Raw genomic sequence first — 27,315 nt, forward strand, 5'->3', positions numbered from 1 at the left:
TGTCAACATTGCAGCAATTCGTTGTTGAAATCTAAATTTTATACACATCCGTTGTCTAAATGTTAACAAACGTGGTAAGCTCACTATAGGCAACGGATTGTTTGTCAAAAAAATATTGTCAACATTACATAGTGTTGTCGTACGTATGTATATACTTTGACAACCGATGGTATTGAAAAATTATACCAGGCGTGTATATTTCTTTTTCCCTCTGTGTAGGCACCTGAGTTTTGTAAAATGGTTGTATGGAGGCAGGTTCAGGTCAATATGAATCGAACTCTGTAGAATTCTAGAGAGTGATTAATTTCTAATTGAAAAATATTTTTGTCGAATATTATTTCAATACTTTGATTTTTGGTTTTGGTTTGGTTCTGTTTGGTTCGTTCAACATTAATTCTGTAAATACAACCAAAAGTAAAGTATTTTCCTACTTTTATTGTCCCAACTAACATGTTTCGTATTTCAAAATAAAATTTTTTTCCAACACTTTTCAAAAGTAATAAAATTTCATCATCCACTTTTATAAAATTATCTAAGCTGACTCTCTCACCAAGCAACAGTTTCGTTATACGTACATATTGAAAATTTTACAAATTAAAATAGTTTGGCTTTTTTTTTATTATTTTAACTTTTTTTCATTTCGTTTGACTAACTATTGTAATTTGTAGGTGAAATAAGTCACAAAATGTTATTGCTGTTTTGTATTGTCTCCATTCAATGAATGGTTCAGTCATTTAATTTTTACTCTTTTTTGTGTAAACGACATCCTCAACAGTATCAATGACAAAAGTTTTACACAAAATAAAAAATACGAAATATATGTATGTATGTGAGTGCACATTATCTTGTTTCATACAAATACATTGATTTTAAATCCTGTCTCGTTTCATTAAATCGTTGCCATGAATGGGATCAAAAATGAGTAAAAAAACCTGTGAACCAGATCACAGCAGAAAAGGTTCAATAAGTCTAGCCAATCATTTAACAAATAATTGAAATTCATTTCATTTTACTATGAAATGGAGAAAAAATCGCAACAAAATCGTTAAATAAACTAGAAATACATATAAAACGGGTCTTTAAAGAAATATATTTTTTTAATTTATAGTAAAAAAATTTACAAAATATAAATTGTTGATAAAAGTATTTATTTATTACATTTTTAGTGATTATTGTGGCTATCTGCCAAATTGTTTGAATTTTCCGAATGTATCCGTGGCAACATGCAGGAACTAAGAAAAATTTATATTTTTTACACAATATTTATAAAATATATATTTTGTGTAAAAAATATTTTTGGTTAAAATAGAAAATTTTCATAAACTGTGTCTAAATTCTCAATAGCAATGTCTAAACAATATCATTAACGTTTATTTTGCAGCCACATTACATTACTCCTATAAAAATACTCTTAATTATTTCTACAATATTATTTTCCAAAATCTATAAAATTCCTTATTATTCTCTCCCTTTATTTAACATTTATTCAATGATTAAGTTTTAACATTTGAAAAGTTAATTTTAAAACATTTTATCATTGTCGAGCTGTCAAGTTTTGTCATTAATTTTCTAATTAAATACTTTCTACATAAAATAACATTGTGCAAATAATTTATAACAATGTTGATGTTTTTATTCCGCATTCATTTGAAATAATTCTTAAGAAAAAAAAGCGAGAAAAATTAATTTTGTTTTAAGTATTATGTCACGTTTACATTCGCATTTAAAAATTAGCAGATAAAAGCTTTAAATACAATCTCTAATTACCTTAGAATGGAAATTAGCATGATATAAAAGTAATACTTATTTGTACAGGAAATAAAAGATAGAGAATTTTTAATTGGGTCGACTAAAAAACTTAATCAATTAAATGCATAATAGAAATAGAAATAAAGATTAACTTAAATGCCAAAGCCATTAAATATGGAGATAGAAATGAAAAAGGAGTAAATTAAATATAAAGGAGCAATATCACAAACTTAAATATCATTTTAATCAATTATAATCAGAACTAATTTGAAACAGGCAAGGGAGGTAATGAATACATTTTCAATTACAATTACATATGAAGTAATTGTAATTGAAGATTCGTAATTGTAATTAAAATTTATCCAATTACAATTATTTGTAATTGTAATTGAAGTTTCGCCAATTACAATTACTTGAAATTATAATTGAAGTTTTCCAGTTACATTACATGTAATTTTGTAATTAGTAATACCTAAATTACAATTACAAGTAATTTTAATTAGAAACTTCAATTGAAATTACAAGTAATTGTAATTGGCAAAACTTCAATTACAATTACAAGTAATTTTAATTGGTTATTGGTCAATTACACATTGCAAGTAATTGTAATTAGAAAAACTTCAATTACAATTACAAAATACATAAGCCAGAAAGCTTATTTCTCAATCATTGCCTTTAACTGATGTAAAGTCCCTCCAAATTCTAAGAAGACATAATGCGTTAACCATAGATTTACATTGGATTTACATTATTAGAAAGTTTCTCTTTTTTTAAGCTACCAAACACATTATGAAAATGAAAGGACTTGTTATTTTAAGACGCTGGTTTAAACTTTCTAATCATGCTTAAAATATTGTCATATTTGAATAATTCAATTTATTTTGCCATTAACGACTTTTATTCCTTTCTTAAATCAATATTCAATTATGTTCCCAACCATTGGCATCATTATTTTTTTTAAAGTCACAATTTTGTATTTAAATTACCCTAGAAACTAAAAAATACGAAAAAATTAAATTAACAATCAAACACTCTTCTTTTATATCCGTTTGAATAGCGTTAAAAGAAAATGAAATACAGCAAAAGAACATTAAATAAACAAATGTAAACATGTTTTTACTTCCAGTAGAAAAATAATAGAAAAAATCGAGAAAACAGGAAGAAATAAAAGAAAAATGGAAAAATAGAAACCCCAAAGGATTTTTAGAAGAATGTCCCCAAACAGTCTTAACAAGCCTGAAAAATTCTAGGAGGTAGGGAGTGGTAATCTTAAAACATAAACAGGATCACGTTATTATGATTATTGTTAAGGACTTGTTGGTTTATAATTCGTATGTGTGTGCGTGTTTTCAAATGTTGGCACATTAAGATGAAAACAAAACATGTTTTATTGTAACACGTAGCCACATGACCATTATACTCCTCTTGAAATCCTATAGATGTCGTTATTCATACATTTGTATTTATATTCATACACTCTGGTCCAGTTTCTATGTTGGCAGTTTTTTATTTCTGTTTTGAACTTTGTTTCATGTTCTATTTTAAGCTTCTGTTTTTAGAATGTAAGTGTGTAAATAGCACAATAAATCGGTGACAACAAGCAATAACTGCATATCTCAAATAATGCAAAAATCTTTCTCAAATCTTTTTAAGCAAATCCATGTTGTGTGAGGTATCTAAAATAAATGGACCACAACTTTAGGTTAATGGCCATTTTAAATATAATTTTTGAAAGGTTTCTCATTGAAAGCTATAATTCTGAAAGCATTTTGTTAAAAATATATGATAAAACTAGTTATGTTATTCTTCTTTGTTGTCACAAAACAGTTTGTCTTTCTAACACAATCATTCTTCCAAAGAAGACTATTTCCAAAGAGTAACTATGTGTATGATTGTGTACGTAGCAGAGTAATAAAAACAAGATTTAATGCAATGTATTGTTGTAAAACATTAATTTGAAAAAGTGGAACAAAAAAACTTACAGGACCTTGAGTATGAGTAAACTTGCTGTTAACGAAAGAAAAGTGGATTAGGTGAAAGGAGACAAAGAGAAAGGATGAGATAGAAAGAAATTAAAAAAAGTTATTTTTTAAAAGCATAATTCCCAGCAAAAAGTTGCAATAAAATAAAGGACATTTTAAACTAGAAAAACCAAAAAAAAAAAAATGTTTTTTTTATAAACAAAAAAAAAAAAAAAACAAAATATTTTTTGAAAAAGAACAACCTAAAAAAATATTTATTTTAATATTTATGTTAAGGATTTGTATTAAAGAATCTAGGAAAGGAAATAATTTTCCACCAAAAAGCTTTTTCATCTAAAAGGCTTTCTCATAAAAAAGCTTTATCACTCTAGACATTTTTTAACAAAAAACCTCTTTCTGACAAAAAATGTTTAACAATTAAGTTTCTTACGAAAAAAAATCCACCAAAATAGTCATATTACCAAAAAAGCTTTTATTAATTAAATCTTGAAAAAACATTTCTTGTTTCTTCTAATTTTTTTTAACTAAAACTTTTGCCAGGATATTTAAATTATTTTGCAAAACAAATGTATTCTATTAGATTTGTCACCTCCTTTTGCTCTACACTCTAATTCATTTTATTGGAACGATTTTAGCTATTAAGTCGATTGTTAAAGAAATTAATGCGAGCAATTAATCACAAACTCTTTCATTTTTATTTTTCTAAACTTTATCGTATTTAGCTTATAGCTCAGAATGAGTTTCATAAAAAATAGATGATTGTTGCAAGTAACCAAAAAAAATAAAAAACACATAGTATTGAACAATGTAGAAAATAAACAACCAGAAAAATCCACACAAAACATACAGATTGGTAAAAACTGCAATGGCTCTGGGTTTCATCATAAACAACACGTGAAGATGAGTATAAAATAGACAATGCTAGAAGCTATATAGTGGACTATTTCTGTTCTTAGTTTTATAACCTTCTTGCTGATTTATCCTTTTAGTATGTTCCTATGCTATTTATATACCTTTAGGTTACCACACATACACACACTCATACACTTATTAAGTATTGCAACGTAAATTATGTTTTGCTAAGTCCTGTCGTTGTTGTCCTTTCGAATAGTTCGTTCATTCGTTTTAGTCATCCATTTATACAACGTAGTCTTCCATTTATTTAGGTGGCCATTCCTTTAACTGGCTTTGGCAGTAGTGACAATAACATTGAATTGCTCTCACCACCATTTCCATGACCACATGACACAATTTCGATGAATATAGTTCTATGCAGGAGCTTTGTAGAAGCTTGAGCAGAAGCCATAATATCATAAATTCACAGCAACGAAATGTATTTCTTTTTTTACACAATGTTCTAAATATAAATGTTTTAAGTTTATGAAGTCTATAGAAAGAAATATTTTTAGAATAAAGTTTTCCAAGGAAATTAATTCCAAATTAAGTTGTAAAATGTTTGCGGCGTTGGCCTGGTAATATAAAATAAATGAAGTGTTTTGGTTTCTTCAAGGGACATTTTAACCGAGGACTTTAAACCACATTAAATGGTTGACATAATGTTTAAACAGGATACATTCAATATGTTGCTCATAAGGACATTTTTTATGGCTAGTACTTATACAGAAATTGATTTTAATTTGATATTTATGAAACAGATAAGGATTGCTGCTTAGCCACGGCCACTAATCATTAATTTCTATTGTAGCTATAAAAGTGTTTTTATGCTCTACACCACTTTTGTGGGGAGGGTATATTGGGTTTTAAGCTGATATTTGCAACGCACAAAAATAACCATTAAGAACCATTTTCTAAATCGATTTCGTTATGTCCGCCAGTCTGTCCGTCCACGTAAACCTTGTAATCAAACTACAAATCGCAATTTTCAAGATAATAATTCTAATGATGAAATTTGGCACATGCGTTTCTTTAGACCCAAAGACGAAACCTGTTGAAAACGATAAAAATCGGTTAATTATTTCACCTAGCCCCCACACAACCGTACCATCCAAATAGAGCTTTTGAGCCCATAATTATGTTAAATGTTCTAGTATCCCTACAAAAATAATCAAGACTCTATATACTACTATAGACTAGACTATAGACTAGACTATAGGCTAGACTAGACAATAGACTAGACAATAGACTAGACTATAGACTAGACTATAGACTAGACTATAGACTAGACTATAGACTAGACTATAGACTAGACTAGACTATAGACTAGACTATAGACTAGACTATAGACTAGACTATAGACTAGACTATAGACTAGACTATAGACTAGACTATAGACTAGACTATAGACTACTAGACTATAGACTAGACTATAGACTAGACTATAGACTAGACTATAGACTAGACTATAGACTAAACTATAGACTAGACTAGAGACTAGACTATAGACTAGATTATAGACTAGACTATAGACTAGACTATAGACTAGACTATAGACTAGACTATAGACTAGACTATAGACTAGACTATAGACTAGACTATAGACTAGACTATAGACTAGACTATAGACTAGACTATAGACTAGACTATAGACTAGACTATAGACTAGACTATAGACTAGACTATAGACTAGACTATAGACTAGACTATAGACTAGACTATAGACTAGACTATAGACTAGACTATAGACTAGACTATAGACTAGACTATAGACTAGACTAGACTATAGACTAGACTATGGACTAGACTATAGACTGGACTATAGACTAGACTATAGACTAGACTATAGACTAGACTATAGACTAGACTATAGACTAGACTATAGACTAGACTATAGACTAGACTATAGACTGGAGTATAGACTAGACTATAGACTAGACTATAGAAGACTAGACACTAGACTATAGACTAGACTATAGACTAGACTATAGACTAGACTATAGACTAGACTATAGACTAGACTATAGACTAGACTATAGACTAGACTATAGACTAGACTATAGACTAGACTATAGACTAGACTAGACTATAGACTAGAGACTAGACTATAGACTAGACTATAGCCTAGACTATAGACTAGACTATAGACTAGACTATAGACTAGACTATAGACTAGACTATAGACTAGACTATAGACTAGACTATAGACTAGACTATAGACTAGACCATAGACTAGACTATAGACTAGACTATAGACTATAGACTAGACTATAGACTAGACCATAGACTAGACTATAGACTAGACTATAGACTGGACTATAAACTAGACTATCGACTAGACTATAGACTAGACTATAGACTAGACTATAGACTAGACTATAGACTGGACTATAGACTAGACTATAGACTAGACTATAGACTAGACTATAGACTAGACTATAGACTAGACTATAGACTAGACTATAGACTAGACTATAGACTAGACTATAGACTAGACTATAGACTAGACTATAGACTAGACCATAGACTGGACTATAGACTAGACCATAGACTGGACTATAGACTAGACCATAGACTGGACTATAGACTAGACTATAGACTAGACTATAGACTAGACTATAGACTAGACTATAGACTAGACTATAGACTAGACTATAGACTAGACTATAGACTAGACTATAGACTAGACTATAGACTAGACTATAGACTAGACTATAGACTAGACTATAGACTAGACTATAGACTAGACTATTGACTAGACTATGGACTAGACTATAGACTAGACTATAAACTAGACTATAGACTAGAATATAGACTAGACTATAGACTAGACTATAGACTAGTCTATAGACTAGACTATATACTAGACTATAGACTAGACTATAGACTAGACTATAGACTAGACTATAGACTAGACTATAGACTAGACTATAGACTAGACTATAGACTAGACTATAGACTAGACTATAGACTAGACTATAGACTAGACTATAGACTAGACTATAGACTAGACTATAGACTAGACTATAGACTAGACTATAGACTAGACTATAGACTAGACTATAGACTAGGCTATAGACTAGGCTATAGACTAGACTATAGACTAGACTATAGACTAGACTATAGACTAGACTATAGACTAGACTATAGACTAGACTATAGACTAGACTATAGACTAGACTATAGACTAGACTATAGACTAGACTATAAACTAGACTATAGACTAGACTATAGACTAGACTAAAGACTAGACTAAAGACTAGACTAAAGACTAGACTATAGATTAGACTATAGACTAGACTATAGACTAGACTATAGACTAGACTATAGACTAGACTATAGACTAGACTATGACTAGACTATAGACTAGACTATAGACTAGACTATAGACTAGACTATAGACTAGACTATAGACTAGACTATAGACTAGACTATAGACTAGACTATAGACTAGACTATAGACTAGACTGTGGGCTAGACTATAGACTTGACTATAGACTATAGACTGACTATTGACTAGACTATGGACTAGACTATAGACTAGACTATAGACTAGACTATAGACTGGACTATAGACTAGACTATAGACTAGACTATAGACTAGACTATAGACTAGACTATAGACTAGACTATAGACTAGACTATAGACTAGACTATAGACTAGACTATAGACTAGACTAGAGACTAGACTATAGACTAGACTATAGACTAGACTATAGACTAGACTATAGACTAGACTATAGACTAGGACTATAGACTAGACTATAGACTAGACTATAGACTAGATAGACTAGACTATAGACTAGACTATAGACTAGACTATAGACTAGACTATAGACTAGACTATAGACTAGACTATAGACTAGACTATAGACTAGACTATAGACTAGACTATAGACTAGACTATAGACTAGACTATAGACTAGACTATAGACTAGACTATAGACTAGACTATAGACTAGACTATAGACTAGACTATAGACTAGACTATAGACTAGACTATAGACTAGACTATAGACTAGACTATAGACTAGACTATAGACTAGACTATAGACTAGACTATAGACTAGACTATAGACTAGACTATAGACTAGACTATAGACTAGACTATAGACTAGACTATAGACTAGACTATAGACTAGACTATAGACTAGACTATAGACTAGACTATAGACTAGACTATAGACTAGACTATAGACTAGACTATAGACTAGACTATAGACTAGACTATAGACTAGACTATAGACTAGACTATAGACTAGACTATAGACTAGACTATAGACTAGACTATAGACTAGACTACTAGACTAGACTATAGACTAGACTATAGACTAGACTATAGACTAGACTATAGACTAGACTATGGGCTAGACTATAGACTTGACTATAGACTAGACTATAGACTAGACTATAGACTAGACTATAGACTAGACTATAGACTAAACTATAGACTAGACTATAGACTAGACTATATACTAGACTATATACTATACTATATACTAGACTATATACTATAGAGTATAGACTAGACCATAGACTAGACTATAGTCTATAGACTATAGAGACTAGACTATAGAGTAGAATGTAGACTGTAGTCTGAGGTAATATATACGATTATTAAACTAGTTCCCATTATCCCTCCTATCTTTGTATAGCACTTAGCTTTTGTAAGCTCTTATCATTACGAGATTTTTAATTTCGATATAACATTTCAATTGAGTTTTTGCTTTAGGGATTATTTTATTTATTGCGGAAAAGTCATCATTTAAAATGTTCTTTTCTGTGTTTGTTATTATAAATTATTTATTTTATGTTTTAAAAATTGCGTAAAATTTTACAATTTTATTAATCCTTTATTGCGCCATAGACTAGACTATAGACTAGACTATAGACTGGAGTATAGACTAGACTATAGACTAGACTATAGAAGACTAGACACTAGACTATAGACTAGACTATAGACTAGACTATAGACTAGACTATAGACTAGACTATAGACTAGACTATAGACTAGACTAGACTATAGACTAGAGACTAGACTATAGACTAGACTATAGCCTAGACTATAGACTAGACTATAGACTAGACTATAGACTAGACTATAGACTAGACTATAGACTAGACTATAGACTAGACTATAGACTAGACTATAGACTAGACCATAGACTAGACTATAGACTAGACTATAGACTATAGACTAGACTATAGACTAGAGACTAGACTATAGACTAGACTATAGACTGGACTATAAACTAGACTATCGACTAGACTATAGACTAGACTATAGACTAGACTATAGACTAGACTATAGACTGGACTAGACTAGACTATAGACTAGATATAGACTAGGACTATAGACTAGACTATAGACTAGACTATAGACTAGACTATAGACTAGACTATAGACTAGACTATAGACTAGACTATAGACTAGACTATAGACTAGACCATAGACTGGACTATAGACTAGACCATAGACTGGACTATAGACTAGACCATAGACTGGACTATAGACTAGACTATAGACTAGACTATAGACTAGACTATAGACTAGACTATAGACTAGTCTATAGACTAGACTATAGACTAGACTATAGACTAGACTATAGACTAGACTATAGACTAGACTATAGACTAGACTATAGACTAGACTATAGACTAGACTATAGACTAGACTATAGACTAGACTATAGACTAGACTATAGACTAGACTATAGACTAGACTATAGACTAGACTATTGACTAGACTATGGACTAGACTATAGACTAGACTATAAACTAGACTATAGACTAGAATATAGACTAGACTATAGACTAGACTATAGACTAGACTATAGACTAGTCTATAGACTAGACTATATACTAGACTATAGACTAGACTATAGACTAGACTATAGACTAGACTATAGACTAGACTATAGACTAGACTATAGACTAGACTATAGACTAGACTATAGACTAGACTATAGACTAGACTATAGACTAGACTATAGACTAGACTATAGACTAGACTATAGACTAGGCTATAGACTAGGCTATAGACTAGACTATAGACTAGACTATAGACTAGACTATAGACTAGACTATAGACTAGACTATAGACTAGACTATAGACTAGACTATAAACTAGACTATAGACTAGACTATAGACTAGACTAAAGACTAGACTAAAGACTAGACTATAGATTAGACTATAGACTAGACTATAGACTAGACTATAGACTAGACTATAGACTAGACTATAGACTAGACTATAGACTAGACTATAGACTAGACTATAGACTAGACTATAGACTAGACTATAGACTAGACTATAGACTAGACTATAGACTAGACTATAGACTAGACTATAGACTAGACTATAGACTAGACTATAGACTAGACCTATAGACTGAATATAGACTAGACTATAGACTAGACTAGAGACTATACTATAGACTAGACTAATGAACTAGACTAGAGAGTAGACTATAGACTAGACTATAGACTAGACTGTGGGCTAGACTATAGACTTGACTATAGACTATAGACTGAAACTATTGAACTAGACTAATGGAACTAGACTATAGACTAGACTATAGACTAGACGATAGACTGGACTAGACAGACTAAAGCTAGACTATAGACTAGAACGATAACTAGACTATAGACTAGACTATTAGACTAGACTATAGACTAGACTATAGACTAGACTAGAGACTAGACTAGAGACTAGACTATAGACTAGACTAATAGACTAGGACTATAGACTAGACTATAGACTGACGATAGACTAGACTAGAGCTAGACTATAGACTAGACTATAGACTAGACTATAGACTAGACTATAGACTAGACTATAGACTAGACTATAGACTAGACTATAGACTAGACTATAGACTAGACTATAGACTAGACTATAGACTAGACTATAGACTAGACTATAGACTAGACTATAGACTAGACTATAGACTAGACTATAGACTAGACTATAGACTAGACTATAGACTAGACTATAGACTAGACTATAGACTAGACTATAGACTAGACTATAGACTAGACTATAGACTAGACTATAGACTAGACTATAGACTAGACTATAGACTAGACTATAGACTAGACTATAGACTAGACTATAGACTAGACTATAGACTAGACTATAGACTAGACTATAGACTAGACTATAGACTAGACTATAGACTAGACTATAGCTAGACTATAGACTAGACTATAGACTAGACTATAGACTAGACTATAGACTAGACTATGGGCTAGACTATAGACTTGACTATAGACTAGACTATAGACTAGACTATAGACTAGACTATAGACTAAACTATAGACTAGACTATAGACTAGACTATATACTAGACTATATACTATACTATATACTAGACTATATACTATAGAGTATAGACTAGACCATAGACTAGACTATAGTCTATAGACTATAGAGACTAGACTATAGAGTAGAATGTAGACTGTAGTCTGAGGTAATATATACGATTATTAAACTAGTTCCCATTATCCCTCCTATCTTTGTATAGCACTTAGCTTTTGTAAGCTCTTATCATTACGAGATTTTTAATTTCGATATAACATTTCAATTGAGTTTTTGCTTTAGGGATTATTTTATTTATTGCGGAAAAGTCATCATTTAAAATGTTCTTTTCTGTGTTTGTTATTATAAATTATTTATTTTATGTTTTAAAAATTGCGTAAAATTTTACAATTTTATTAATCCTTTATTGCGCCATAATTTCAATGTAAATCGTTTTAACCCCTTCAAACCAGATAAAAGATAAACAATTGCTATTTTTCTGTCCATTTATTTTCAACTTTCTAAAAAGACATAAAATCGACAATCGAATTCAAACCAATTTTTTTTACAAAATGCGAATTTTATTCATTGTTTTTAATATTTGACATATTTTAAATTTATGTTGATATAAATTTAAATGCTTTAATTTTTCTATTGTGTACAGAGAGCAAAAAAGTAGGGGAGAAATGGACACTGAAACTTATGTACTGAAGAGAACATACATTTTTTAAAATGTTATAAAATAGCTATTTAAGTACCTTAATTATACTATTTGACAAAAAGTACCATAAAGTTTGGATTTTTGCAAAATGAAATTAATAAAAAAAAGCATTAGTCTGTTCGGCCCTCTTTTCTCTATGTGTATTTTTCTTTTTTGTATCATTTATTGTCCACTTTTTTGTTTACTATTTTTTTTTCAATTTACTTCAAATTTATTGATTATTGTTATTTGACTTTTTTTGCTATTTGAATTTTACTTTGTTTTATGATTCTCTAGTTTTTTGCTTTTGTTTTGATTTTTATTGTTAGTTATTTTATTTTTATGGGCCATCATTTTTATCTTGGCTTTTGTCTATCTATCGATTCCTAAATGTTGTCACTGTTGTTGTCTACATATACACACAACAACATAAGAAATCGTAGACGTTTAGTTTTTGTGTTCGAGTTGGATGGATGGGTTTCGTTCGGTTCCCATGTCTCAGATGATTTAACCTCAAATTCACACATTGCTTGAGTTAACTTTTGTCACCAAAACTTGTTTGTTGGTTTTATTTGATTCCAACTCCCTTCAGTCATATAACCCATTCAATTTTTACTTCACATTTCAGTTTGTTCTTCATATTTTATCTTTTCTTTTTTGTTGTTTTTTTCTATGTCTGTTTTGAGATGTTTTCTTTTTATGTGTTTATATCTTTTTTGTTTTATGCGTGTTTGCTGTAGAGTGTTGTGTTGGTTTTAGTATTTTCCCATTCATTTAAGTTCTTTTCGCATTAAAAGCTTAAATAAATCTTTCTGTTAAAAATTTCTTCCTTTTTTTTTTTTTGCTGGTTTCTTTTAGTCTGGTTATGAATGTAATTTTTTCGGTTAGTGTAAATATAACAGTTTTTATGTTTTTGTTTAAGAGTAAGTTAAACCTCTTCCTTATAGTTAGTCCTTTTTAATATTTACACTTTCATATACACACATAAATACATTTAAGTCACGCAATTATATTTTATTGTTGGCAAAAAAAAAAACAAAAAAAGCAGCAACAAAAATATATAAATAAATGTTTATTTTTTTGTATTTGTTTATTGTTAAATGCGGCTTGTTATTTGTTGTAGCTAGTGTTTTTCATTCTATACTTTTTCCAGTTGCCGTTGTTGTTGTTGCTTTTTTGTCAAAATAGATTTACAAGTACCATAAATCCCTGACATTGTTTTCCGAGATTTTTATATACAAATAAATAAACATGAATAGTCTCCCACTCATACTCTTACTCCTTTCCACACTCGCTATATGTAGAAAAGTGTTTATTGTATGTCTGTGTCAGTGCGAATGTTTGTGTCTGTAAATGTATGTGTCGGATGATAAATTAAGGTTAAACACATAAATATATAATTTTCATTTTTTCTGTTTTGGTTTTTTGTTTATTATTAGTATTTTTGCAGCTAACAATTGTTTAAATATATATAGGTATTTTTGTATTTCCCCCCAAATATCATTTGTATGTGATATTTTGTAAATGGTAATTTACAACATGAACAGGTTGTAATTAATAAAGAGTTTTGACCAAGATTTATATTTCAACATCATGTGATTCTTTGGTTTTATGGTGAAAAATATTCATTTTGAGCTAAAAATTTTAAGTTTTAAATATATTTCAAAATTTGTATTACAAATAGTATTTTATTCAAACTTTATGCAAAAAATGGAGATTTACTTGAGTAAAAATAGATTTGTATACTTTTTATATTTAAAGCTTTATTTTTCTTGAATTTATCAGCTCATTAGCACCACTGTGCTATACTTTTGTTGGAAAATATATAAAACAATTCGAATGCCTACAGTAACCATTAACTAAAAATCACACGCAACTTCCTATTCAAAATAATGAGGATGTATTGACCATAAACAACAATTTAGTTGGTTCAAATCTAAACAAAGCTAAGAAATATTATTATAAATTAAATGTTTCCTTGTTTTAATTGCTCCTGGAAAAACAATCAATTCTAATTAAGGAAACTACTTATATGTATTTGCAAACAGCTGAAACTGAAGCTTGGGCTTTCTGTGTATTACAAAAATCACATCCAAAAACCAACAAAAACATTACTTTTTGAGCATGACTTCGGATGTAGTGAATTTGGAATTATAAAAAGGATATCCCTCCTATGACAGGCCTGTGTTAAGATCATTGCTTCTGCAAGTCTTTATCAGTACTTCCATGGAGTAAATCCTACTTCATTTTCGCTTTTTTGGAAGTTGTTTATTTTGGGAACGGATTAAGATTTAACAGAGAGCTTTCAATCCGTTCCCAAGATTAACCGAGAACTTTAACAGAATACTCTTCTGATGAAACCTTGCATCATATAAGTTCCAGGCCACACGGGGATAATTGGTAACGAAAAGGGAAATCAGCGAATACAAAACCGTTAAATACAACTGCATTTAAAACATGACCGAGAAAATTCCATAGAGCCACTTAGAATAATAAATCAGTAGATAGGATCATAAAAACCCTGTGCGGTAACACTAACGAGAGCAGGGCGAGAAACCTCCTCAGAAGTAATCTATTCACTATAATCTATTTGCCAATTGAAATCATTCCTTTATTATAGGGACAACGGAGGGTATGAGTAATATGTTACTATAAAAATTACTAATACGTATTACTTAAACAAATTTTCTGAGAAAATATATTTCCAGAAAATAAAATTAATTTATTTTTACTATACAAAACTACGATATAAAAATTAAAATTTAGCTTTTTTCTTTACATCAAACTATTTAAACTTTTCCTTTGATTTTATCATTTTCCTAGATACTGAAGAAAGAAAAAATCCACAAAAGTCATAACAAATTTACTTTAAAATACAATGTTATAAACTTTATATACATTTTATGTCACCTGTAAATAAAAAATATTTTTCTATATTTTATTTATACAAAAATAATTACTAAAGCAATTAGAATAAGTTAAGGTGTAATTTATATTTTATTGTAGTTTTAGGAATAATGCTTCAATAATATTTTTTATCTATTTATTAGTTTTTGCATTTTTTACTTAGACCACTTAAAAAATTACTGACTATATATTTTTTACATATAATACTTTCCAAATATATACACTTGAAATAATTACCCAGCAAAAAAATTTTGAAGTTGTTAAAGAAGAAGGGATATTTTCATGATTTCTTTAGTAAGTATTCTATTTAATGCGTTTTAAATACATGCCTAAATTCTAATAAATTTGTCATCAGTGAAGGCATGAAAAATGCACCCAAATTCACTCATGTAACTCCACTATAGGAATTGTAATATTTTACTGTAATTTGGTATTCTCTTAGGAGATTTAACGAAAACGTGCATTTCATACAATAAAGATTAAAAATGACATTAATTTTTTTTTAGATTTTTGTTAAAATTAGTAATATTAAGTCCATTAATAAGAGAAGGAGAAAACCAAGACTGCTTAACGGATTTTAAAACACAATGGGTATTTTTCCTCTGCATGAATTTAAATCCAATCAAAATCAGTTAGTTATGTTTTATCTTATTCTATTTTTGGCAATATCACTCAAAAAAATTATTTGAATATTGATAATTAAATCGAAATACCATTAATGCATTTTTAAATAAATATTGTGCACCAATGAAAATTCGCTTGAGAATCATCGAATATTCATTGGTTATAAGAACTCATTTAAATGACGAACTATTTTTGCAAATACGAACCCATGCATGCCAATGACACGCTAATGTTAAAATCATGCATGTTTCCCCTAAATATGAACCAGTTCTTATCAGTTCAACCCATGCATTTACTACTTTTTTTGCACGTCTTTTTTTGCTGGGTATGTATAAATATGTGTCTGTATGCATGCATGCTAGTGTTAGTAATTAAAGTAAATATTTAAACATTTCCTTGAACTCTATTTTTGACCCCAATTACATTTGTATTACTTGCTTAACAAATAGCATTCATAACCCTAACAATTTAATTTAACATTTTACATGCTTACACATTACCCGGCAGTTCAGCGTGGATGTACCGAGTAACCTAAATAATCATTTGGTTTAAACTTTAACAGAAGAAAGAAGCTGTGACACTTAATATCGTACCAGGTGCCTGTTCTAGGCACGTCTATACCTTGATTATAAGTCGACATCTATCTATGCAAATGAGCCACAAATATATAAATTCGGTTCGATTTTTTTTTTAAGCCGAATAAATAAAAACTGTTGGGTATCGTACAATTTAAAAACTTAAACACAATAATCTCTTCGCACGCTCTCTTCCATGGGGGTGATACTTTGGACAAAATACCCTCTCTTAAACGACAAATACAAATGTAAAGTACAAATGTATAAATAAATAGAAGACAAAAAGAAAAAGGACTAACAGGACGAGTATATAGAAAAATACTTGCAATTATTTCTACATGTGTAGAGATGTAAACATGTATATAGCATGTCGGTATTTGCGAGTAAGTGAGTATCGTTGTGTTATTCGAGTGTTTAAGAGCATGTGTGTTGAAGATTAAATACACTAGTAAATGTTGTTTTTAAAAATAACTGTTCTGATATAAAATTCTTTTTAAAAACGTTCATTAAAACATACATACAACGCAACAAATATTACTTACCACATGCGCTTGGGCACATTCATCGATGTAATGTGTTGTAATTATCACAGTTGTGTTACCATTCTTGGTTATATCCACTAGATGATCCCATATGCTGCAACGAAGGGACAAATCGCCATAAAGAAAAGGAAGAAGAAAAAAAGAAAGAAACAAAATGAATTAAAGTATTCGTGTATAAATGTGCAAAAAAAAATGTAAAATGAATTAAACAACTGTAATTAATCTGAACATGTACTTGTAGTCGTACATACATACATGAACAACATGAAAAATTAATAATAATGTATAATATTTTTTAAAAGATTTTTAATAGCAGAAACCAAATTGAATTGCAATAAATTTCGTTAAGGACATTGTAGTCTATAAAAGTCGAACAAGTAGTATCCTGTCCTTAATAATTGAGTTAAATAATTTATTTTCTTTTGAAAAGCTTGAGGGATTTGAAAATATGGATAATTCTGGCATACATATAGTATAGTCTATTTGATAAAAAATTAGCTCTAAATATGAGCTTGAATGACAGGGATAGAACTTTGATTTTAATTTGAAAAAATTAATTTTTTAAAAAATTAATCACAGACTTCATAAGTAACAATTCTTCAAATTATAAAAACTTCTTTCGAAAAACTTAATATAATGAAAGAGCTTTCTTTAGATAAAGCGCTTGAGCTTTTGTTAAAAAATTGAGTTACCGGTAAAGTTTTCTTTAGGCTTTCAATAAAACGATAAATAAACGTTAAAGTTTTATTCAAATGGTTTAAGGTGGCTTTCTTCAAATGGTTTAAGGTGGCCATTAAGATTTCACTAAAATGTCTTGAGCTAGCGATAAAGCTTCCTTTAGAACTTTTTAGGTAAGCAGTAAATATAATCTAGAGCAAGCTTAAAGCTTTTTATGTATAATTTTAAGCCCGCAACAAAGTATTATTTAAATGATTATAATCTAGCGATAATGCCATTCTTCGAAAATCTTAATCTGGTGACAGAGCTTTCTAGAACTTTCTTTTGAGTTTGCAATTAAGCCTTCTTTGGTTTTGACAGTTAAGGAATTTTCAACGAAAAGCTTACGTAAACAATACCCATTTGTAGAGTACAAATCTCTTATTTCATATGCATATTTATACAAAATGTAAAACCACTGCTCAATTTACTTAATTTATTAAATCTTTATATTAATAAATATATTTGCTGAAATAAATATTTTTGTAATATTTGTTGTTGTTATTTTAATCAATAGTCAATAATAGCAAAAACAAATGTAATCAAACGGAAGTATGTATATTAAAACTGTGTTTGTATTTTTCCAAACATACAGCTAAAGGAAGTACAATATTTAATAACTTTATCACTACTATAAAGAGCGGGGCAAAACATTAATGTGTTGCAATTATTTCATCACCATTTTTTTCTCTTTTCACCTAATTTATTTCATTAAAATATTACTATAGAAAACTTACCTTTGACGCAACACCGGATCCACACCTACAGTGGGTTCATCCAAAATTAACAATTCCGGCTCCTGCAGCAACGCCACTGCCAAACTCATGCGACGCTGTTGACCACCACTTAAATTTTTAACGAATTTCGAACCATTTGGCAAATTTAAAAGTTTCAACAAAAACTCAGTTCTATCTTCAATGTCGCTGCGGGACATGGCAGCAATTAAACCAAAGTAGATTAATGTTTCCCTCATAGTAAATTCACCATATAAAGCCACCTCCTACAAAAAAGACGAGAGAAAAAAAGAGAACATGAACCAAATATTTATTATTTTTTAATAAAATTGTATAAAAAGGAGCAAACATTGAGAGGAAAAAATAAATATGAAGGGAAATCAAACAAAAAAACATTATAATAAAACTGAAAGACTACATCATAAAATTTAAATTTATTTTCTGTTTTATTCATATTTTTTTTGTACTTTTTTGACCATTTCTTTCTCTTTACAATGAAGAGCCATAAATTATATTTAAAATGCAACTCCATTAGTGGTGGATGAATGTACAAAAAAATGTATTACAAAAATATAAAAAAGAAAACAAGTATTTTTTACATGTAGTGGATTTTCTTTGTAGGAGTTTTTGTGTCTGTGTGTTTTTTTTTATTGAAATTATTATAAAAGAGCTCATTAGCTTTGATAAGGATCTGTCAGAACTGTGTTGGTGGTAAGTGGTAAAATTTGAATGTATGACAGTAATAAGTTTTTGATGTAATATATTTGAATATTATTTAAAAAAAATCAAAAATCTTTAACACATCATTTGGCATAATTACTATTTCTTTGTTATCTATTAAACAATTTTGCTCATTTTCAATAATAAAATTCTAGAGAGTTTTTTAATTTAAAAACTTATTATTATTAATTGAAATACCTTAACGTTTATAAAAAAACTAAGCAATTAATTATCGATTCTAACGATACAATAAAACATTTCTAAATTCATATCTAATTCAATTATTGACCACTTTTATTATCAATGTCAAAATCTCATGACAAAAAAGTAATTTTTAGAGCAAATTGTTTAATTGTCAATTAAACTGCATTTATTTATTGCAGTTTACAATGTCATGACCACTTGTTATGGGTTTTCTAGTTGTGACATAATTTTTGCATCTAATTTGAAATAGACTATAGTTATGCTCGAGCTAGCGATAGAGTTTTTTTTTTTAGAAAATCCTGAGCTAACGATAGAGTTTTCTTTAGAAAATCTTGAGCTAGCGATAGAGTTTTCTTTAGAAAATCTTGAGCTAGCTATAGAGTTTTCTTTAGAAAATCTTGAGTTAGCGATAGAGTTTTCTTTTAGAAAACTCAAGTACTTTTTATAAGAAAAGGACTTGCAAACTACATTGCAACTCATTACAATGAAACTACATATTGTAGTGTGCTTTCCGTAAGAAAATTGTGGAAAGTTTTAAACTGTTACATTATCGTTACGTATTGTTACTTTTTTTCATTCTTAAATGCTTTTTTAAGTAAATAATTAAAAAAATTCATTGTTATGCGGTTTTTATATTGCCATTATTAAATTGAATGTCTCGTGTGTTGTAAATTCTCCATTACAAAAGTTATTGATATGACGATGATGAATTTTATGTTAGAAATTGTTCAAACATTGTTGACATTTATAAAGGTATTTTAATTGTGTGGTTAATGAATATATTTTGAATATAAAAACAAATTTATGACTTGATAATTGTTATTTGTTAAACCAATTACAATTACACAAGTTGCGAAAAAATGTAAAGTTATTTATTAAGGTTTAATTGTTCAGAAATGTATGTGTGTTCAACACTTACCTGTGGCATATAACCAATTCTTGGTCCCGGTACACCGGAACCCCTGGAGCCTGGACGACCACCCAATACCCAGATTTCACCTGAATTTAAACGTCTTCTGCCCACAATACAGGATAATAATGTGGTTTTGCCACAGCCAGATGCACCCAAAAGACCATAACTGAAATTTTAAAAAGAAAAAGAAATTAATTATTTATTCGTATGCTAGCACATAAATAATAATTATATTATAGATTTAATTAAAATTTATAATGATTTCCTTGACTACAATTTCTCAAACATTTCGATAACAGATTTATTAATATTTGTGGTTCTTTTTTAAAATACATTAAATGTGTCAATACTTATTTTGTAGTTTGATATTAATAACAAAAACAAAAATACTATTTAATTCTTAAATTCTTGTTAAATTATTATTTTCAATTAGGATTTATGTATGTATATGTAAATTTCTGTAGTTCATCTATTATTATTTTTACCAAAAGATTTATTTAATTAAAATTGTAGTTAGAAATAATTTTAACAAATTAAAATATGCAAAATAAGAAAAAAATACAGGATAATAAACTAAAATTGGTTTTTAACTGAAACTGTGAGATCTTGTTGGTGCATTTCGTTTTTGTTAAAGTGATTAACTTATGTATTTAAAGTTTAATTTTAAATAGTTGCTTATTTTTCCAATGACAAAAAGAATACTTCTTTTAAATATTTTAAAATTTTATATTTTATTTTAGTTTAGATATTTGAGGATGCATTTGAGTTCATTTTCTAATTTAGTTTTGATATGTTATGATTACTTGAGTATTTATTTTCTAAATTTACCAAATAAACAATATTTATTTAAATTTCAATACTTGTTGTTTTAAGCAACAACAATTGAAAGAAAATAAATTTTTGCATGTCTATGATTTAGCTCAAAATAAAAGAAAATATTTTTATATACATATATATTTTGAAAACATTTTTATTTAAAAATATTTACTTTCAACTTAAAATAAATAAACATCAGCACTTGTGCCTCGCATGACATGAATATGCTTTTGAAATTGAGATTAAAACACATTATCCTGGTTATACTCTTCAGCTTTGCGAGAAGTTTGTCATTTGGTTTGTAATATCTAGAATAAAATTTTCGGATCCCATAAAGTATGTATATTCTGGATCCTTATATATAGCGGAGACAATTAAGCTATGTCCGTCTGTCTGTCCGTCCGTCTCTTTGTTGAAATCAATTTTCTGAAGACCCATATATCTTTGGGATCCAAATCTTCAATAATTATATCCGAAATACTTTTGAGAAGATCACTATTTAAAATCAACAAAATCGGTACTAAATAACGGAGATATGAGCAAAAATCCGAGACAACTTCAAAAAATATATTCATGGTTTGTCAAAAATACAAAATGCAGCTTCATTTGGTAAATTTTGTTCTTGTAATTAGTTTGAATATTGAAAAATATTGAAAAGAGTGTATAACAATATATAACTATTGAAGCTGTTAAATAGTTCCAAATTTAAAAAGTAAGAGCGTTATATTCGGCTGTGCCATGAAATCATTGCCGAAAATGTATGCTTCCTTATATATAATCTTTGATATTTAAGAATCGATGCCTTTGTTATTATCAAAACAATTTTCTCATTTATTACATCTATGTAGAATTTTACCTTCATACATATATCGATTGGATCAATTATGGACTGATCCTCCTAAAATTTGGTAGAGAAATTTTACGGTCAATTATGAATCGATCCTTACAAAATTAAAAATATTAAGGTTCCTATAAAATATGTTCATGTCGAATTTCATCGTTTGCTTCTTTTTAGACAGTTATGAGCGTTAAAGTAATTTTTTGAAGAGGACCGTATATGGGGGATAGGGTCAATTATGGACCGATCCTTATAAAATTTTACAATAATATTAAGGTTCTTATAAAATATGTTCATGTCGAATTTCATCGCTATAGATGCTTCTTTAAGGCAGTTATGAGTGTTAAAGTAATTTTCTTAAGGTGACCTTATATGGGGGGCAGGGTCAATTATGGACCGATCCTTATAAAATTTTACAAAACGACTTTAGTTTCTATGAGATATGTTCATGTCGAATTTCATCGCTATAGATGCTTCTTTTAGACAGTTATGAGCTGAAGGGGACCTAAATACAATAATATTAAGGTTCCTATAAAATATGTTCATGTCGAATTTCATCGCTATAGATGCTTCTTCAAGGCATTTATGAGCATTAAAGTTATTTTCTGAAGAGACCTTATATGGGGGGTAGGGTCAATTATAGACCGATCCTTATAAACTTTTACAAAGCGATTTAGGTTCCTAAAAGATATGTTTATTTCGAATTCAATCGCTATAGCTGCTTCTTTTAGTCAGTTATCAGCGTTAAAATCATTTTCTGAAGGTGACCTTATATGGGGGATAGGCGAAAGCGTGGACCGATATTGCCCATTTTCAATTCGAAACAAACTGTATCAATATAAAATGCCTATGCAAAATTTCAGCCAGCTAGCTACTTCCATTTGGACTGTCGTGTTTTCAACAGACAGGAGGACAGACGGACATGGCTAGATCGACTTAGAATTTAATAAGGATCGAGAATGTATATACTTTATGGGTCTTAGATGAACATTTCGATGTGTTACAAACGGAATGACAAAAACAATATACCCCCCATCTTTTTTGATGGTGTGTATAAAAAAAAGTCAAACAAGGATTAGGTTTTATTTCTATGTTTCCCTAATATTTTTATTTTTTTGTTAAAGGTTTTTTTCCTACCATATTTACAGTGAAACACAAAACTTTGTATTCTTTTTTTCTAGCAACATTTTTAAAACATTTATTATTGTTACATTGTTTTTGTTATTCTCGTTTAGGGAAACTTTTGACATTGTTGCTATTGTTATTATTAGTTTTTCTGTTATTGTAGTTGTTGTTGGTGGTGCTTTTAACGTTAGTTGTTAAAGGCAAATAAGTCTAATGTTTGTTTTAATATTTTGTTGTTCAGTTTTTTTTTTTTTACATTTCATTTTTAGTTTAGCCTCAAAACAGCCACAGTGCCACTGGGTTGCACATAAACTGCATGGATACTTTATACAACAACATCAACAAGCAGACTATCAAAAATTGAAATGTTGAAAAAAATTGATAAAAATATAAAGTTGGTTTTATTCTGTCGGTTACATACAAATTTCTGGCATATGAAATAAAATGGTATAGCAGAAACTCAATTAGGAATTAGTTATTTTACTAGTTTTCGTTTCAAATTTTTTAGTTGTTCAAATCGGTAAGAATAGCTATTTCGAGTTATTATTTTAAAGTTTCAAATTTTTTCTTAAAATAAGCTTAAAAGCTTTAAGAATTTTAAACTTTATTAATGTAATTTATTACTAGTTATAGTATAGTGTGTATGCGCAAATTATTACGCAAATTATCTATAGTCTAATAAAGTTCTTATGGAGCTTTACAGACACATGGAAGCTATTGCAAATTTTAGATTTCAATGAACTTTACATATATTTTTGTCATTAAAAATAACTTTAAAGTTGAATAGTCTTTGATATTCTAAATTTTGTACATTTATAAAATATCTCACATAACTACTCCATTCCTGTTCTTTATTTGCAATATTCAGACTGCACAATAAACCTTTTACTATAATATTAAAATATTAATTTTTTGCACATTTTACTTGCTCCCTTTAAAATATGGAATTTTAAAAAGTAGGTACTTACTTTGAACTGTTATAGCAAGCTTTTAAAAAGTGAAATACTTGGGAATTCTACTGCCAACTACCGAATAGTACATATAAATGTTTTGTATGAAAAAAAGTTCATAGAAATAGTTATTTGCAAATAGCAGAGACCAATCATCCATACAAAGATAGACAGACAAACAATACTATCACAATATGTATATGTATGTATGCTGGGAATTTTATAAAAAGTTTCATATTGTGTATATAATTTTGAATTTTGAACATAGTTTTCTTCAACATTATAGGGAAACTATTGCAGTAGAATATAATACAAGTATGTAGATTATTGCTTGATGTGCACTAAAATGCCAATTATGATAGTATTGTTATTAACGATTAGAAAGTAGAAGAAGGAAGCAAAAACAAGCAAAATATACCTGTTTTATAAGGATCTTACACAATGAATAAAATCATAATTTTAACCACAATGTTGTTTACAAAAACAAAAAAGTTGTTTACCACAAATGGTTAAATGGGGATTTTTTTGTTAAAAAATCTAATGAGCAGAAATTCAAAATGAACAAAAAAAAAACAAATACACACACATACACTATTTAGTAAAGATTTGTATGTAAAAGTACTTTGATTACTGGTTTTTGGTTGTGTATGTGTACATTTCACCTCAAATGTGCGTTTTGCTATTTTAATTAACTTTTGTGGCCACTCGTTTACTTGTTTCCTCCTACTTCCGGTTTAGACTTTTAGTTCCTTTTCTAAAGGGAACATTTTACCATACATATGTATGTGAATACTTTGAGGAAAATATGTGTCTATGTGTATTTATGTAAGTCGACTTAGAGAGTACTTGTTGTTTACAAACAATATTTCATTCATTTATTCAATCATTCAAATCATTCTTTGTATTGTCCTGCACATCAATACATATATTTATTTATATTACATATTTCCCAGTAATTTTACAAGGTTAATGTACCTACAAGTTTATTAGACACGTGCATAGCCTTGTATACTAAGAAGTACATAAATTGAAATGATAAATGAAATCACTAGTTTGGGACAGGCACCTCAACCTGTTGGGTTATGTTAGAGAGTATTTATGTGTGCGTATTGCTACGTTTTTGTATATGTATGTGAATTTGTGGTTTATTTAAACAAATTTTCTGTTAACTTGTGACATTCTATTGTTATACTTGTAATATTTTTTCCTTTTTCTCCAGCAAAGTATTATGGTTTGTTTAAAAAATTGAACCCCCCAAAAAAGAATACCAATGAAACAAATATTTTTTTCAATTGGTATTTCTGTTTACATAAAGTTAAACAGTGTGGCCAGAACTTAAAAAATCATATTTCCGTATAAAAAATTGGAAAAATAATACTTGATAATATTAGATTATAATTTGGGGATTTTAAAGAAAATACAAAAAAGTTGGAAAAGTTGATATCAAACAAATTCTGATTTTTTTGGTTGGGGACGGACATAACTAGAACATCCTATATCTTTTCATAAACTGCGAATTTTTCAATTACATATAGGACCCTAATATTTGGAGGTCTAGGTGCAACTCTGAAGATTACTAACTAACGAACTAACGAACGAACGAACGAACGACCGAACGAACGAACGAAACGAAACCGAACGCTAACGACGAACGAACGAAACGAACGAACGAACGAACGAACGAACGAACGAACGAAACGAACGAACGAACGAACGAACGAACGAAACGAACGAACGAACGAACGAACTAACAAAAACGAAGAACGAACGAACGAAACGAAACGAACGAACGAACGAAGAACGAACGAAGAAACGAACGAACGAACGAAACGAACGAACGAAACGAACGAAGAAGAACGAACGAACGAACGAACGAACGAACGAAGAACGAACGAACGAACGAACGAACGAACGAAACGAACGAACGAAAACGAACGAACGAACGAACGAACGAACGAACGAAACGAAACGAACGAACGAACGAACGAACGAACGAACGAGAACGAAAGAACGAACGAAGAACGAACGAACGAACGAACGAACGAACGAACGAACGAAAGAACGAACGAACGAACGAAAACGAACGAACGAACGACGAACGAACGAAGAACGAACGAACGAACGAACGAACGAAACGAACGAACGAACTAACTACTACTAACTAACTAACTAACTAACTAACTAACTAACTAACTAACTAACTAACTAACTACTAACTAACTAACTAACTACTAACTAACTAACTAACTACTAACTAACTAACTAACTAACTAACAACTACTAACTAACTACTAACTAACTACAAACTAACGTAACTACTAACTAACTAACTAACTAACTACACTAACTAACTAACTAACTACTAACTAAACTAACTAACTAACTAACTACTAACTAACTAACTAACCTAACTAACTACTAACTAACTAACTACTAACTAACTAACTAACTAACTAACTAACTAACTAACTAACTAACTAACTAACTAACTAACTAACTAACTAACTAACTAACTAACTAACTACTAACTAACTAACTAACTAACTAACTAACTACTAACTAACTAACTAACTAACTAACTAACTAACTAACTAACTAACTAACTAACTACTAACTAACTAAAACTAACTAACTAACTACTACTAACTAACTACTAACTAACTAACTAACTAACTAACTAACTAACTACTAACTAACTAACTAACTAACTTACTAACTAACTAACTAACTAACTAACTAACTATCTAACTAACTAATTTGGCAACTTTGAAGATTATTTCATAAATTTTTTCTTCTTTCCGGTTCGAACATTTGCTCTTTTTTTATTACGTACTCTCATTAGGAATTCATTCGACAAAAAAGGATTTAATAATTTGTTTCATTTATTCTTTTTGTGAGATAATGTGAGCTGACATGTGTTTTACATAAATATGATTAAATTTTTGAATTTTTATCTATGTATGTGTTACATAAGGTAGAGATTTCATAATACATTTGAAATAGTTGTTTTTTTTTTTTTTTCAAA

The 27,315-nt window shown here is 29.1% G+C and overlaps 1 protein-coding gene across 3 annotated transcripts in view; it reads right to left on the minus strand.

Moving 5' to 3' along the window:
• LOC119604738 (ABC transporter G family member 23) overlaps positions 1-27,315 on the minus strand; it is a 120,070-nt gene that overhangs the window by 12,035 nt on the left and 80,720 nt on the right. For all 3 annotated transcript variants that reach the window (XM_037957546.1, XM_037957562.1, XM_037957555.1), the window contains exons 3-5: positions 20,568-20,727; positions 18,728-18,990; positions 17,274-17,367 (exon numbers count right to left, since the gene is read on the minus strand). In XM_037957546.1, the coding sequence (XP_037813474.1) occupies positions 17,274-17,367; positions 18,728-18,990; positions 20,568-20,727 (517 nt within the window). The remainder of the gene's footprint in view (positions 1-17,273; positions 17,368-18,727; positions 18,991-20,567; positions 20,728-27,315) is intronic.

Source organism: Lucilia sericata, unplaced genomic scaffold, assembly GCF_015586225.1.
Source record: "Lucilia sericata isolate MDLA Ls3-8-SP2 unplaced genomic scaffold, ASM1558622v1 Contig000014F_arrow, whole genome shotgun sequence".
NCBI lineage: Eukaryota > Metazoa > Arthropoda > Insecta > Diptera > Calliphoridae > Lucilia > Lucilia sericata.